The sequence below is a fragment of the Leopardus geoffroyi genome, chromosome C3 (assembly GCF_018350155.1).
Source record: "Leopardus geoffroyi isolate Oge1 chromosome C3, O.geoffroyi_Oge1_pat1.0, whole genome shotgun sequence".
Taxonomy (NCBI): domain Eukaryota; kingdom Metazoa; phylum Chordata; class Mammalia; order Carnivora; family Felidae; genus Leopardus; species Leopardus geoffroyi.
In genome coordinates, this window is record NC_059338.1 from 27605272 (window position 1) to 27618789 (window position 13518).

The following is a 13518-nucleotide window of genomic DNA, read 5'->3' on the forward strand; positions in this document are numbered from 1 at the left end:
GCCTTCATTTTTCTTGTTGTTTCTCCTCTGTTTATTCAGCCAGTCCTGGGTTTGAGCTCAACTCTGCCTCTTACCTGTAGGAATTAGAGTCCAGGGCAACGGGGCCTTTGCCCTGAGGTTCCTGGGGTGACCCACATTGTAGGCCTTGACCCGTCCTCTGGGGTGGAGAGCTTCTGGACATTTCATTTGTGCAATGACCCCCTTTGTTTTGACCCAACAGAAGTCCCTGCCCTGCTCTGCCGAGGAAGCCTTCCTGGGCCTGTCACTGTTTACAGACTCTCAGAAAGGCAGGTGTTGGGAGGAAGCTGCCGCTTGCGGTCGGTTCTCCCCAGATACAGGAGCGCCCGGCCCCCCCTAGGCCGGCTGCCATTGGCTAACAGGAGGCCAAAACAGACTCCTCTCCCGCCTGCAGCCACCCAGCCAGCAAACAAAGAGCGCACAGGAAACACCTGGAGGAGAGGGCAGCTGGCAAGGGGACCTCCGCAGGAAAGAAGAAAGGGTTTGCAGGAGGAATTAGGCTGGTGAGGAGCTGTGGGTGGGCGCCTGGGGCTTAATCGCATTTCTCTTGCCCCCCCCCCCCCCCCCCCCCCCGCCAGCTGCTGAGACCTAGTCGCTGAGTTGCTCAAATGCACCATCCCTGGCACCCTCCCTCCGAGACTCCAGTAAAGCCTTCATCCCTTCCTGTGCCAGCTTTCCTAGCACAAGGGCACAAATACCCGTAAAGAAAAGACTGCTCAGAGGGCTTTCCCTCTGCCCCTCTCCTCCCTTCTGTGGCCCTCCTTATTCTCAGCCAGAGAGTCTGATCCTCTTTGGAGCAAGTAAACTGACTAATTTATTTACTTATTTAAGTTTATTTATTTATTTTGAGAGAGAGCAAGAGAGAGAGCTTGCACCTGTGAGCGGGGCGGGGGCAGACAGAGAGAGGGAGAGACAGAATCCCAAGCAGGCTCTGCGCTGTCAGATCTCACGGCGATCTCACAAACCAGGAGATCATGACCTGAGCCAAGATCAAGAACCCGATGCTTAACCGACTGAGCCGCCCAGGCGCCCCTAGACGTTGTAAATTTAAACCCAATGTCCAGGAGTGAAGACAGAATCCTTAACCAAGGTAGCCGCCCATGTTATGTCAAAGTCTATTCCGAAGAGAAGTCTCCATTTATTTCCAAACGTATTTATCTAGATCTACATCCACATCTGCTTACTTGTCGTTTAGTACTTCAAGTGGTTGTGGTTCTGGGTGGAACAGACTTGACTGAAGAGAGTCAATGACACCCTACCATCAGCATCCGCCCAAGAGCATGTCTGGGGGTGCATAAACCATGTGCTGGAAACTTTGTATGTATGTATGTATGTAGCAGCAGCAGCCCGCAGGGCTCCCTCACCCCCTCTTAGGAAACCCCCCGATAGGGCACTTTCCTTTCTGGGTCTGGAGTGGGAAGATTGGAAGGGGGCCATGAGAGGAGGGCACTTGCCCCACAGCCTCTTGCGGGTACACCACAGTTTACTCAACCATAGCTTTTCATTCAACAGCCAGCGTACTCGCATCAGACTGGCGCACGCCAAGTCGTGGGCAGCACACGAGGGTGTGAAAAACAGAAGGCAAGGGATCCTTCTCTGGAGGCGTGTGTGGTAATCGTGGGAGAGGGGACGCGAGCTTGCAGAGCCTCCAGACATCCACCAAAAGTGACACATGAAGATGTGCTGACTGTGTTTGTTATGGACACGTAAACAGTGATAAATGATGTGTATACATCATTTAAGAGGTGCTGGAATAAGGAATGTAGTATGAGGGGGTAAGCAGTTTTAAGCCATACGTACAAACATTGAAAAGCCTTGAGGTCAGAATGTTTTTAAAGAACGCAAGTGGAATTATTCAGGGAAGGCATCCTGAGGAGGCAACAGGGGAGGGAAAAAGCGTGGACTCTGGAGACAGACACGTCCAGATTTTTTTTTTCAACGTTTATTTATTTTTTGGGGGACAGAGAGAGACAGAGCATGAACGGGGGAGGGGCAGAGAGAGAGGGAGACACAGAATCGGAAACAGGCTCCAGGCTCCGAGCCATCAGCCCAGAGCCCGACGCGAGGCTCGAACTCCCGGACCGCGAGATCGTGACCCGGCTGAAGTCGGCCGCTTAACCGACTGCGCCACCCAGGCGCCCCACGTCCAGATTTTAAATCTGTTTCCACCACCTCCCCCTCCAGTCACTGGTGCTTTGCCTCCTTCGTCTATGAGCTTGAGGCGACCATCTCTCAGAGTGTGCTCATGGAGATTGTGCGAGAGAGGCTGTGTGTAAGGCAGCAGGCAGAGTGCCTGGCCACACTGGTGTTCGGCACCCAGTAGGCGCTCGTGTCCTAGAAGAAAGCATGTCAAAATACTTTGACAAGTGGTTTGGGGCCATGATAATTGGCAGAGTAGGGAGTCTTGTAGATGTGGTCATGGCGGCAAGGAAAAGTGAACAGGAGAGAGTTGTGAAGGTGGGGTATCCTGGCACGGTTAGGCCATCGCACAGGGAGTCTGGGGTTGGAAAGTTCGGGAGCGCCTTGTATTCCCATCTTAGACATTCAGAATGGCCAGGAGAGGCAGCAGGAAAGGAATGGCATGATGAAAACGAAGTTTGTGGTTGCCCAGGCTGCTGGCCAGCCTGGGTAGGGAGGCAGATAGAAGGCTGTTGTGTGTTATTTCCATACGATGGAGCAGGACCAGGGCTATGCACTGGCCTAAATGGAAAAGAAGAATCAGGGATTTCCCCTGTCCTGTACGGAAATGGAAATAGAATGGTGAGAGGTGATTTAGCACAAGTGACTCATTTTACGGATGAGAAAACTGAGGCTCAGGAGGGAGGAGGGACTAGTCTAAGATGTCAGAGACGAATCTGGTACTAGTTATTGTCAGACCCGAAGCTAGGGCTCCTACTTCCCAACTCCTAAGCCCGTGGGTGTTTCTACCACCAGGCTGCTGACCTCCAGAGTAGACATTGGGAAGGATTTCTGTGGACAGGATCACAGAGAGTCTGTTTTCTCGCTCCAGCTACCTTGGTCAGAATTCCTTCGGCACACGTAGCCCAGCCTTCTCTCCAGGTGTGATTACCGTCTGGGTAAACCCATTTAGGGAGTTAATTGATAACTAAGGTTCCCCCACATTATGATTTAAAATGTGTCCACCCCTCTCTAAGTAACATTTACGTTTCAATAGCAGGTGCTTAAAGACCTAAGAGCCTGTAAGATTCAAAGGACTGTTTTCTTAAGAAGGTGCAATCACAGGGGCACCTGGGTGGCTCAGTCAGTTAAACGTCAGACTCTTGATTTTGGCTGAGGTCATGATCTCATGGGTCATGATCTCACGGGTTGTGGGTTCGAGTCCGTGTCGGGCTCCGTCAGGCTCCGCACTGACAGCTCCCTTTCTCTCTGCCCTTCCCCTGCTTGTTCTCTCTCTCTCTCTCTCTCTCTCTCTCTCTCTCTCTCTTAAAATAAATAAGTAGCTTTAAAAAGAAAAAAAAAAAGGTGCAGTCAAAGGTTAGCTCTTCTGAGCTGGGACCCCTCACTGGCAAACCCTGAATGAACTTGATTTTTTTTTCTTCTACTCCTTACCTAAACTCCTTTCATCTATTAGCCTCTACTCTTGGCAACTTTGAGACCCATCTGTTCGGCCAATATTCACTAACACCTATTCAACACCAAACACTGCTCAGGTAAAGTCCCTGGCTTACATTCTACTGTAAATTCAGTGTTATAAGGGGGTGCCTGGGCGGCTCAGTTAGTTGAGCATCTGACTCTTGATTTCAGCTCCCCTCATGATCTCATGGTTTGTGGGTTTGAGCCCTGCGTCGGGCTCTGTGCTGACAGTGCAGAGCCTGATTGGGATTCTCTCCCTGCCCTCACTCTCAAAATAAACTTAAAAACAAAATCCTTGTTTAAAAAAAAAAAATCGGGGTTATAAGGACTAGGACAGAAGAAAAGACTGAGTAACATGGGAAGGAACAGTGTCACTGCAAAGCTGAAAGAGAAGGTCTGAATCTTGAGAGACCAGAGTTAACCAGACAAAAGTGGGTAGGCAGGAGGGGGCAGAGCATTGAGCAAAGGCCCAGAGGCTGCAGTCCCAGGCATGAGTTAATGGGCACCGGTTGAGGGTGGGCAAGTTGCCTCTAGTATAATCCTTGGAGGGGAAGCACAGGCCCCAAGCGTGCTCGCTGTCCTGTCGGGAACATACTGGGATGTGCCTTCGAGAGATCCCAGCCGTGGTGACAGTGTGCCATTGATGTCCTCAATGCAGAGCCTCACTCCGAGTATGGGGGTGGGGTCAGAAAACCCTACACCCCCATTTCCAGGTGGTCCAAGGCGCATCATAAGTCGCAAACTGGAAGCCTATGCAAATAAGTACTTAAAAGCAGTTTACCCCTTAAAAAAAAATTAGTGGCCGTCGTTAGAATTTAGGGAGATGTGAAATAAAAGTCTCTATTTCAGGTTTCTCTTGAAAAAATCACAGTATCTGATATCACTGGTCTCCCAGGAGGACAGTGGACTGGCGCTAAGGAACAGGGTCTTTTTCAGACAAAGCCTGAGCTCACTCCCCAAGTTCACCACAGCCTCTGTGTGGCTGTCCTTCTTCACTGACAGCCTGGCCCTACCTTGGCTCCTCTGGTGCTCACCGAACTCTAAACGGCCCCTCCCTGCTGGTACTGGTAAATAAAGGAGCCCCAACCTGCCCGGCTATAACCTCCTCTTATCTGATGTGCCCCGGGAAGCCTGTCGGGTCTGCTGGACAAGGGGTGAATAAGGCCTGCCCTTGCTTATGGGAACGGGTGGGGACTAGTAGACCCACTTCAGCTGGGAGCAAAATGACTTGGAGCCGGTGGGCGCCCAGGGAACGGGGCCCCCCTCGAAGCCAGGGAAAGGACAGGCAACACATCTGGGCAAGGCTTGTTTGTACAAGATCATTATCCAGGGCCCTGGTAGCCTCTTAAACTGAGTTCAAATGTTTTTCATACCAGCTCTGCAAAGAAGTGGTGCAGAGAAAAAGCCAGAACTCTCCAGAACTCACCAGGCTTGCCCTTCCCAGCTTCCCCGTTTCTCTCTCTTCCTGGAAGGGAGAACGTGATTCCGCATGATTCCACAGGTGGGCAGGAAGGAGGTAAGCAAGGTTGTTATTGGAAAATCCGTTCCCCACCCACTCGGCCTGTGAATGGGCACATAGCCCAGTTTGGTATCAATTTACAAGCAGACCATGGAGCCAAGAGGTCAAAGCTCCCCTCCAGCCAATGAGATCGGATGTCTGGCGGGCACATGGTACATTTCAGCCAGAACGGCCAAGATCAGACATGAGTGCATTCATTCATTCTGCAGGTACCTACAGAGTACCTACTACAGGCTAGGTGATGCCGGGAAGGGCTCTTTGGACTGTGAAGAATTTTTCTTGGTTTTGTTTTGATTTGATTTTAAGTAGGCTCCACACCCAACACAGGGCTTGAACTCATGACTCTGAGATCAAGAGTCATATGCTCTACTGACTGAGCCAGCCAGGTGCCCCTGGACTGTAAAGACTTTCAAGCAAAGGATTGAAAATCATCTTTCAATGGGGAGGCCAAAGGCTGCTTGGATGTTGTTCGCTGCAGCCATTCTCGGAGGCACTAGTGGGACTAATACTTAAATAATGGTTTCCTCCCAGTTACCAGAATGTCAGTGTCCTTATTCAGCTCAGGACCAATTCAGATTAACTTCTACTTAAAACTACAATTTTCATTTGTTGCATACTTAAATATGCAAAGCGCTATGCCAAGTGGTTTAGATCTCATTTCAACCTCCTTAACATTTTCAGATGGGTTCTATTCTTTTTTTTTTTTAATTAATTAATTTATTGTGCGTGTGTGAGAGAGAGACAGAGAGAGAGAGAAAGAGAGAGAGAGAGAGAATGAATCCCGAGCAGGCTCCATGCTGTCAGCTGCAGAGCCCAATTCGGGGCGTGATCTCACAAACCATGAGATCCTGACCTGAGCTGAAATCAAGAGTCAGAGCTTAACTGAGTGAGCCACGCAGGTGCTCCAAGATGGGTTGTACTCTTAGTCCCATTTTACAAATGGGGAAATGAGGCCTGGTTGAAGTAACTTGTTCCAGATTGCACACAGGAAGTAGGTGGGAGAGAGGAGATCAGACCCCCGGGCAGCCTAACTCCGGGGCCTGCCTGAGCTGCTAACCTGTTTGCAGCCCTGCCCCACTGGGCTTGGAAATGGAAACTTTACCCAGCAGGAGTCGGACTCAAGCAAGGGAAGACTATTTACTTCACTTCCCAACCCAAATGACCTTCCAGTTCAACTAATTGAAGATAATGATAATAATTGTCCCAATTTGCCCTCCAGTGACTGCCAGGATAATGGAGATGATTTAGAATCAAAAGCTGAAGAAAGGAACAGAGGTCATTTCATCCAACTCCCTCATTTCTGAGACAGGAAAATTGAGGGGCTTGGCCAAACTCCCACAGCTGGTTAGGAAGGACCTGGGCTACAACCCATATATTCTCCCTCCCAGCCCAGAACTTCTACTGCATCCTGCTCTGCTGGGCCTCAGTGCCAGTACTGGCCTGGAAGCCAGGAGTCCTCGCTATCTGTGCTCCCGGAAGGCCACCATGGGGCCGATGTCAGACTCACAGAGGAGAGTTTCTTCCCCCTGGGCTTGCTGGTTGAAACATCAAGGTCTCCCCCACCCAAACCTCCTTATCAGGAACTGGGATGGGCTCTTAATCTGTAGCTCCCAGGCCACGTCTACACTCTCTGGACAGCGTGTTATCATCCAGAAATAGCTGACGGAGCCCAGGTCTCCCCGGCTGGTGCAGTGTACCAGGTGGGGAAGCTGGGAGCAAAAGGGACCAACCACCCAATGCCCGGTCCCGGGACACGTGAAAACCACCAGCTGCTACTCAAACTGTTCCTGCCTACAGCCCCTGTACCCCCAGCTGGCCAAGGGGTAGTCCCCACCACTACTGAAATTGGCCAGATCTAAAGTAAGCAACACAGAACACTCCCATGTAAATTGAGGGACTGTTTTTCTACCAGGAGCCGAGAACAATCCCCAAATCAATCTGCTATGCGGCCGTCTCCCCCGCTCGGAGACAGAGGTGGGTGATGATGGCCCCTTGGCCTCCGATAACCCTCCCTTTCAGGCTTTTTACTAAACAATATGAAAACCAATGAGTGGAGCCTCTTAGGAAATAAGAAGGTAGGTGCTGGTAAGAATAGCACACCAGGAAGGGCAAAAATTCAACCCCACCTCCATCCTTACATCCCAAAAGGCGGGTCCTTACAAATGAGTGCCTAGGACATTTGTGCTAGAAGCTACAAATGGAAACGGGGCCATTCCTTCAAATGACCTCTTGACACAAGTGTCCCTGTAACGAATTCTGTGATACAGATGAGCCGGCTTCCCGCAGCCCCATTTCTGGCCTCCGATACCCTCCCAAACGCACCACACACAGCCTCTCTGGCCTACCGACCACCTAGGACGCCCAGGTCAAACCGCATGTTTGTTCATGAGGGTCATGGAGGCATGAAATGAAGCGTGTACGTTGGTGAGGGGTGGTTCTGTTCACGAATCAATGTGTTTAGAATGTGGTTTAAGTGCAGCCCACCTCTGGCCAAGAAGAAAACTAGCCCAGGTCAGTGATGTACTTGTGACCTCAGCGGAAATTGCTGAGACAGCAGGTGGGGGGTGGGGTGCGGAAGCCTGTGTCAAAACCTCATGGCCCGAACCCAAGAGTCGGGGATGATAAAGACTGTTCTTATTTCCTCACATATATCCTATCCATACAAAGGGAGTAATAAATTGGTAACCTTTGGCTCTCAAATCTTTGCTGTTGGGAGTAGCTGCTCTTTAGCTGACTGGTAGCCTTGGCTGTCCATTATACATTCAGTTCCAGGGCCCAGATCCTGAGGCCCAACTGCTCTTGTCTAATAAGAACGGTGGGTCCTGGGGCACCTGGGTGGCTTCGTCAAATGTCCGATTTCTTGATTTGGGCTCAAGTCATGATCTCGCGGCTGGCGAGGTGGAGCCCCGCGTCGGGCTCTGGGCTGACAGCTCAGAGTCTGGAGCCTGCTTCGGATTCTGTGTCTCCCTCTCTCTACCCCTCCCCTGCTCGCACTGTCTCTCTCTCAAAAATAAACTTAAAGGGGCGCCTGGGTGGCGCAGTCGGTTAAGCGTCCGACTTCAGCCAGGTCACGATCTCGCGGTCCGTGAGTTCGAGCCCCGCGTCGGGCTCTGGACTGATGACTCAGAGCCTGGAGCCTGTTTCCGATTCTGTGTCTCCCTCTCTCTCTGCCCCTCCCCCATTCATGCTCTGTCTCTCTCTGTCCCAAAAATAAATAAACGTTGAAAAAAAAAAAAAAATTAAAAAAAAATAAATAAATAAATAAACTTAAAAAGAAAAAAAAAAATGGTGGGTACCAAATGGCAGTCCCAGAGATGACAAGAGAGCCTGTGCCGGGAACTTTCCAACAATTCTGCCCCGGCCTGGCAAGGGGTTCCGTGCCCCCTTCTCACCATCTCAGTCTGAGACTCAGGCTGTGAGCCTTAATCACTGGTCATGTGTTCAACGCCTCACACTGACTGACGGTACATGCTTGCTGAACAAATAAACAAGGGAACACAGCTGAGGCCTAGGGAGGGCAGGATGCGTGAGACCTGGCTAAAGAGTGCTCAGTCTAGAACCCCGTCCTGTCCAGCATTTTCACGGGGAAGTGAGACCGCGCACTAAGGAATGAGGTAAGGAGTACTTCTTGGCTCTCTGTCACATAACGAGATTTTTCTTTTACACCAGCCCCCTGCTATAGGTCTTCTGAGTGTAACTGAAGAGAAATACCATGAGACACCAAGAAAGGATTTGCATCTGAAGAAAACGCTTAGTGAGTTGAAGATGTTGGCTTCTCTACACCACACGGCTTCATCTGCTACATTTTTATTAAAGTAACCAAAAAAAGAAAAAAAAAGAAAAAGAAAAAAGAAGCTGGTACATTTGTCCATAAAGCTGTACATCCTTCCATATAAAAACACTATTATACAATTAGTAACCTTTGTCTTTTCTGTCAGAATAGCTTACCAACCTGCTACTATTATTTCTTTTTACTTAATAGGAGAGACAGGCCTGCTCAACAGTCCAGCTCTGGGTGTTTTGCTGTTTTTTAAAGTGAACATTAAAAAAAAAAAAATAAGAAAGAAAGAGAGAGAGAGAGAGAGAGAGAGAAGAGAGAAAAGATTAAGCAGGAGACCATGAGGCTGCTTCTTTTTTAAAAAGGCAGGGATCTGTTTGCAGACAGGATGCAACAATGCCACGTCCAGTGATTCACAGCTTTGTCTCAACCCACAGGCCAGAAAATGAGCTTTTGGGTCTGTGGGTCTGAAGTTAGCTTTAAAGCAATAAAGGCTGGAAGCAGGGTCTGGGAAGGCAGCTTGGAGTCTAGAGTTGAAAAGGAGGCAGGACTGGCAGGACTGGGTAGGGACAGTGTTTGGTAAATAGCACCTTTGAATCAGAAGTGGGTGGTTAAGAAATTCAGGGAAGGGGACTGGCTGTGGAGTGGGGGACCCTCGGGCAGGGAAGAAAGTTTCCTCACTAAGGGGCGACAGCCTGGTGGGCTGGACAGGAGGGTAGCCAGGTAGACTGGACGCTCTAGCTGCGTCCTTCTAAAGTGATTTTGAGTTTGGGAAACTCAGGGCCTCCGCAGGACCCCCTCACTAAGGTCACTGAAAAACCGAAGGAAGGCGATTTCTTCCCAGTATAGATTTCCACTGGCTCCGACCCAGCACGGTAAATATTGCACAAGTCTACAGACAAATCTGGGTTGTACTGAGAGACAGCAACTTCCCCACAGGTGCTCTGAGCACCAGGGAGAAAATAATGCCCAGGATTTTGGCTTTTAGTGTCAGCCCTACAAGAATACCAAGTAGTCCTGCAGAACTCGGGGAGTTCTCCCATTCAGCCAAGGAATACCTGCGAGGCCGACCAGCCAGCCAGAGTCCCGAGGATGGAGGGATAGTTCCCGAAGCCCTCCAGGGCACCAGGAGGTTCTGAGAGCTGGGTCTCCTTCAGACTCTCCTGGGACCCAGGAGGCCATATTGCACAATGAGTCGAGAGCTCTTGTTCTGGAAAACTGGGTAGCTCCATGACCCAACCAGAAGGGGAGAAGAACGGGAGAGTCAGGGAGGAGTGTTGTGCTTTTAAAAAGAAGGCAGTAGTAAAGAACCTAGAGTTCCCTGTAGCTTTTGAGCCAACTCTTGAAGGGATAGTGGCAGCAGCAGCAGCATCAGGACGTTCCTGTGATTCCAGAAAGAAGGGCTTTGGCCAAAAAACCCCAAAAAACAAACAAACAAAAACAAAACAGAAAAACACATCCCCAGTGGATACTCTTTGGGTCCCAAAATTCCATTGCAAGTCACCCCCAACTTAATCACCACGTACACTCACACACAGAGCAGCACACAGCAAAGCAAAGGTTTCGTGCAGAGTTCCCTCCAGCCCCAACCCTGATAACCTCTAACTCCTGCCTTACTTCCCCGACCCCCACAAAACAAAAAGCTTTTGTTTCCTGGCTGGGAAGCAACATCTACCAGGCCCCTGAGCATAGAATCAGAAACAAGTCATGATTTCAAGAAAAGCTGCTTAGGGCAGAAGCAATCAGGAGAGGACTTTTCACTCTCTGCCCTGGATCTCATCAGAAACATGAAAGACGATTAGGCAACATAGTATAACTTAAGTCCAGGCTTGAATGCCCCTGAGTAAGAGAGGGGCCAGGGGATACAGGTGTCCCGTTCCGGAGAGGGAGAGGTTTGAGCTCAGCCCCTCTTCTCCCCGCAAGGCAGATCCTGACCTCTCTTTCACAGTTGCTAACCTTGCTTGCTCCCTCCCCCATCTTCTTGGGGTGCCAGCCAAGCTTCTCCCACCTCACCTCAAGCCAGCGCCCCCCCCCCCACCGCTTCCGTACGCCCCCTCCCGTAGGCAGACACGCTGGTTCCCGGACTCAAGCGCACAACAGTTCTCTCCGAAGGCACCTGGGGAGGCCACTTCCAAGCAGCTCCCTTTAAGGATTTTTCTTTAAAAAAAATCTTTTGGTTTTTTTTTTTCTCCCCTTTTCTTAAAAAAAATAATATATATATATATATGTATAAATAGCTCTTCATTTAAAATACAGTTCCCCAGGTTGAGGTATGCAGCGGCCTGTTGTCACGACAGAATGAGTACAGTAGAGTGCCTGGTGGGGCTGGCGGGGGATCTAACTGGAGACCGCCATCACGTAGTTCTTCGAGGGGCTGCTCCGGCCCAGCATCATTTGGTTCTTGCAGGTGAGGAGCCCATAGGAGGCTGCCACTGGGGCCTCCTCGTACAGGACGCAGATAGAGCCATCCTCCCCAATGCGGTAGGACACCTCGTAGGGGTCCACCCACAGGGTCAGCTCACTGGGCAGCAGCTGGTGCAGCTGGGGCTGGCTGAGTCCGATCTGGCTGGCCACCTTGCTGATGATGGGGTCCATCTTGTGGTTGATTCGGATGCAGCGGTAGCCGGAGCCCTTGGACGGCTTCTCAGGAAACCAGTGGTGTTTGTAGTGCTCTGTGGAGACGGAACAAGAGGGAGATGCCCTGGTTAGAGCAGCTGGGCTGTGGGGGAAGGGGATGAAGGGACAGGAGGAGAGGCAGGAACCCAGAGATTTTAAGTAAGCAAGGTAGTTTCTCATGAGTTCCAGGACCTTCCTGAGACCCTCCTGTCGCTGTAGCAGAGATAATTGTATGGAATCTGGACCCCCACCCCCCCACTAGGAGGAGGATGTGTGTGTGTTGGGAGGGAGTCCCATAGCTCTGAGGCAGTCCCAAGTAGCCAGTGCTTTTGGCACACCCCAGTTTAAGGAGGAGGGGTGAGACTGGGGAGGGCATGTCCAGACAGGGCCTCTGGAGACCTACTGGCTGAAGTTGGAGGCCAGGAAGGCTGCCACCATTGTCAGATCCACAGCGACTCATTGTGTCCCCCAATCTGGGCCCTAGAGGCTCCCTCTGCCTCCTTCAAAAGCCAGAGCTCCTGAGCAGTGGCTAAGGGAGTCGAAATCGGGTTGGTTTTGATGAAACATATGTTGCTCCACAGAAGGCAGGATCTGTGTGGGCACGTTTGGAGATGGCTATCGCTGCCCAACACGGTCGGCCAACCGGCTGGAAAACAGCTGGGAGATAAGTCTGGCAGCGGCTGCTTATCTCTTGTCCACCTGCCGTTTCACACCGCCCCCGCCCCCAACACACAAGCCAGCAGAGCGCAGTTACGACCGACAAGGCTTTCTCGGGACCATAATGGGTGGCAGATGGCTAAGGGGGGCCAAGCATACAAAGGGGGCCGGGATTCCAACTTCGAACGAATCAACGATCGGCCCGGGCACAGCGCAGCCCCGCACTGCCGGAAGAACAACGGCCGAGACTCCCAAGTTGTTAAGGCTCAATTGCGCCTTCTTCTCCCATAATGACCCCTTGGCTGGCCAGGCTGGGTCGTCCGTGGCGCCCTGGAGAGTCTCAGTAAGGGCAACGAGCTCGCGCTCAGGCCCGCAGGTGCCTCCTCTCCCGGGGCAAAAGCCGCGACTCGGCTCACACTCCAGGGCCAGGGTGTGCGCCTTCGAACGCGCCCGACCGGAGCGGACACGGACCGAGACCCGAGCGCAGACCCAGGGGACTGCGGGGACTGCGGGGACTGCGGGGACTGCGGGTTGCCCCGGGGGCTGGAGGAAACCGAGTCCCGGAGCTGCTCGTGAGCGGAACCCTGCTCTGGGAGCAGAGGAAAACGACCAAGGCAGGAAGGGGAGCCGAGCCCCAGCGGCAGGGGTCGACGGACGCCAGGATCCTCGGCGTGTGCTCACCTGTTAGTGCCTCCTGGAGAGCGCCGCTGAAAACCTTTAGTCTTTGCTCGCTCACGCAGCCCCGGGTCCTCAGGAGGCTGGAGAGGAAGCCCACGGCGGCGGCGATCTCCGGAAGCATGTCTGTTCTCTTCCCGGTCCAGCGGGCCTGGCTCATGTCTTGCTCGGCTCAGGAGGCGGTGGCAGCGGCGGGGAGCAGCGAGAGGGAAGTGTCCGGTGGGACGTGCCGCTTCTCAAGCTTCCTCTGTGCGCTCGGCCGCTGCTCGGGCTCTGCGGGGACTTTACCCGGGACGCGCCTTTCATACTATTCCGAGAGGCGGGGGAGCCCGCGCCGGCGCCCATTGGCTACTGCCAGCGGATGGGGGCGTGGCCTGACGCCCGCCTGGCCCCACCCCGCGCGCTCCCGGGGCCGCGAGGCCGCTAGCCCCTGCCCCCGCCCCCGCCTCCGCCCCCGCCGCCTCCCCTGCGCTGAGGTCATCGCCCGCTGACGTCAGTGCTGGGAACCTGAGCCGGGCTTGCGGGCCCGAGGGAGGCGCCGGGAGAAAAGGGGAGCCGGGGAGGGGCCGAAGCCTCTGGGCGGAGGAGTGCTGCGTCCAGTTCGCGGCCAGAATGCCTGGACCTCTTCTCCTCTTCGCCGGTCCTTCCAGATTTAGGTCAC

At 52.4% G+C, this 13518-nt stretch overlaps 1 protein-coding gene and 1 long non-coding RNA gene across 2 annotated transcripts; one reads left to right on the top strand and one right to left on the bottom strand.

Annotated features, from left to right (window-relative positions):
- Positions 1 to 220: 220 nt before the first annotated feature.
- On the top strand, positions 221 to 10357 carry LOC123586856. The gene is made up of 3 exons (XR_006706990.1): positions 221 to 521; positions 4989 to 5128; positions 8801 to 10357. It is a non-coding gene; the product is annotated as an uncharacterized LOC123586856 (long non-coding RNA).
- On the bottom strand, positions 8923 to 13153 carry BTG2 (BTG anti-proliferation factor 2). The gene is made up of 2 exons (XM_045456414.1): positions 12864 to 13153; positions 8923 to 11581 (listed from the first exon to the last, which is right to left on the bottom strand). The coding sequence occupies exons 1-2, from the start codon at positions 13015 to 13017 to the stop codon at positions 11247 to 11249; spliced, it is 489 nt and encodes a 162-aa protein (XP_045312370.1). The 5' UTR covers positions 13018 to 13153; the 3' UTR covers positions 8923 to 11246.
- Between the last annotated feature and the right edge of the window lie 365 nt (positions 13154 to 13518).

Bases quoted from the DNA above. Each gene is read 5' to 3' on its own strand.
- BTG2 (XM_045456414.1), bottom strand. From the start codon at position 13,017: ATGAGCCAGGCCCGCTGGACCGGGAAGAGAACAGACATGCTTCCGGAG. The intron at 11,582-12,863 runs GTGAGCACACGC...CCGTCTCCACAG, and splicing joins TCTCCAGGAGGCACTAACAG to AGCACTACAAACACCACTGG.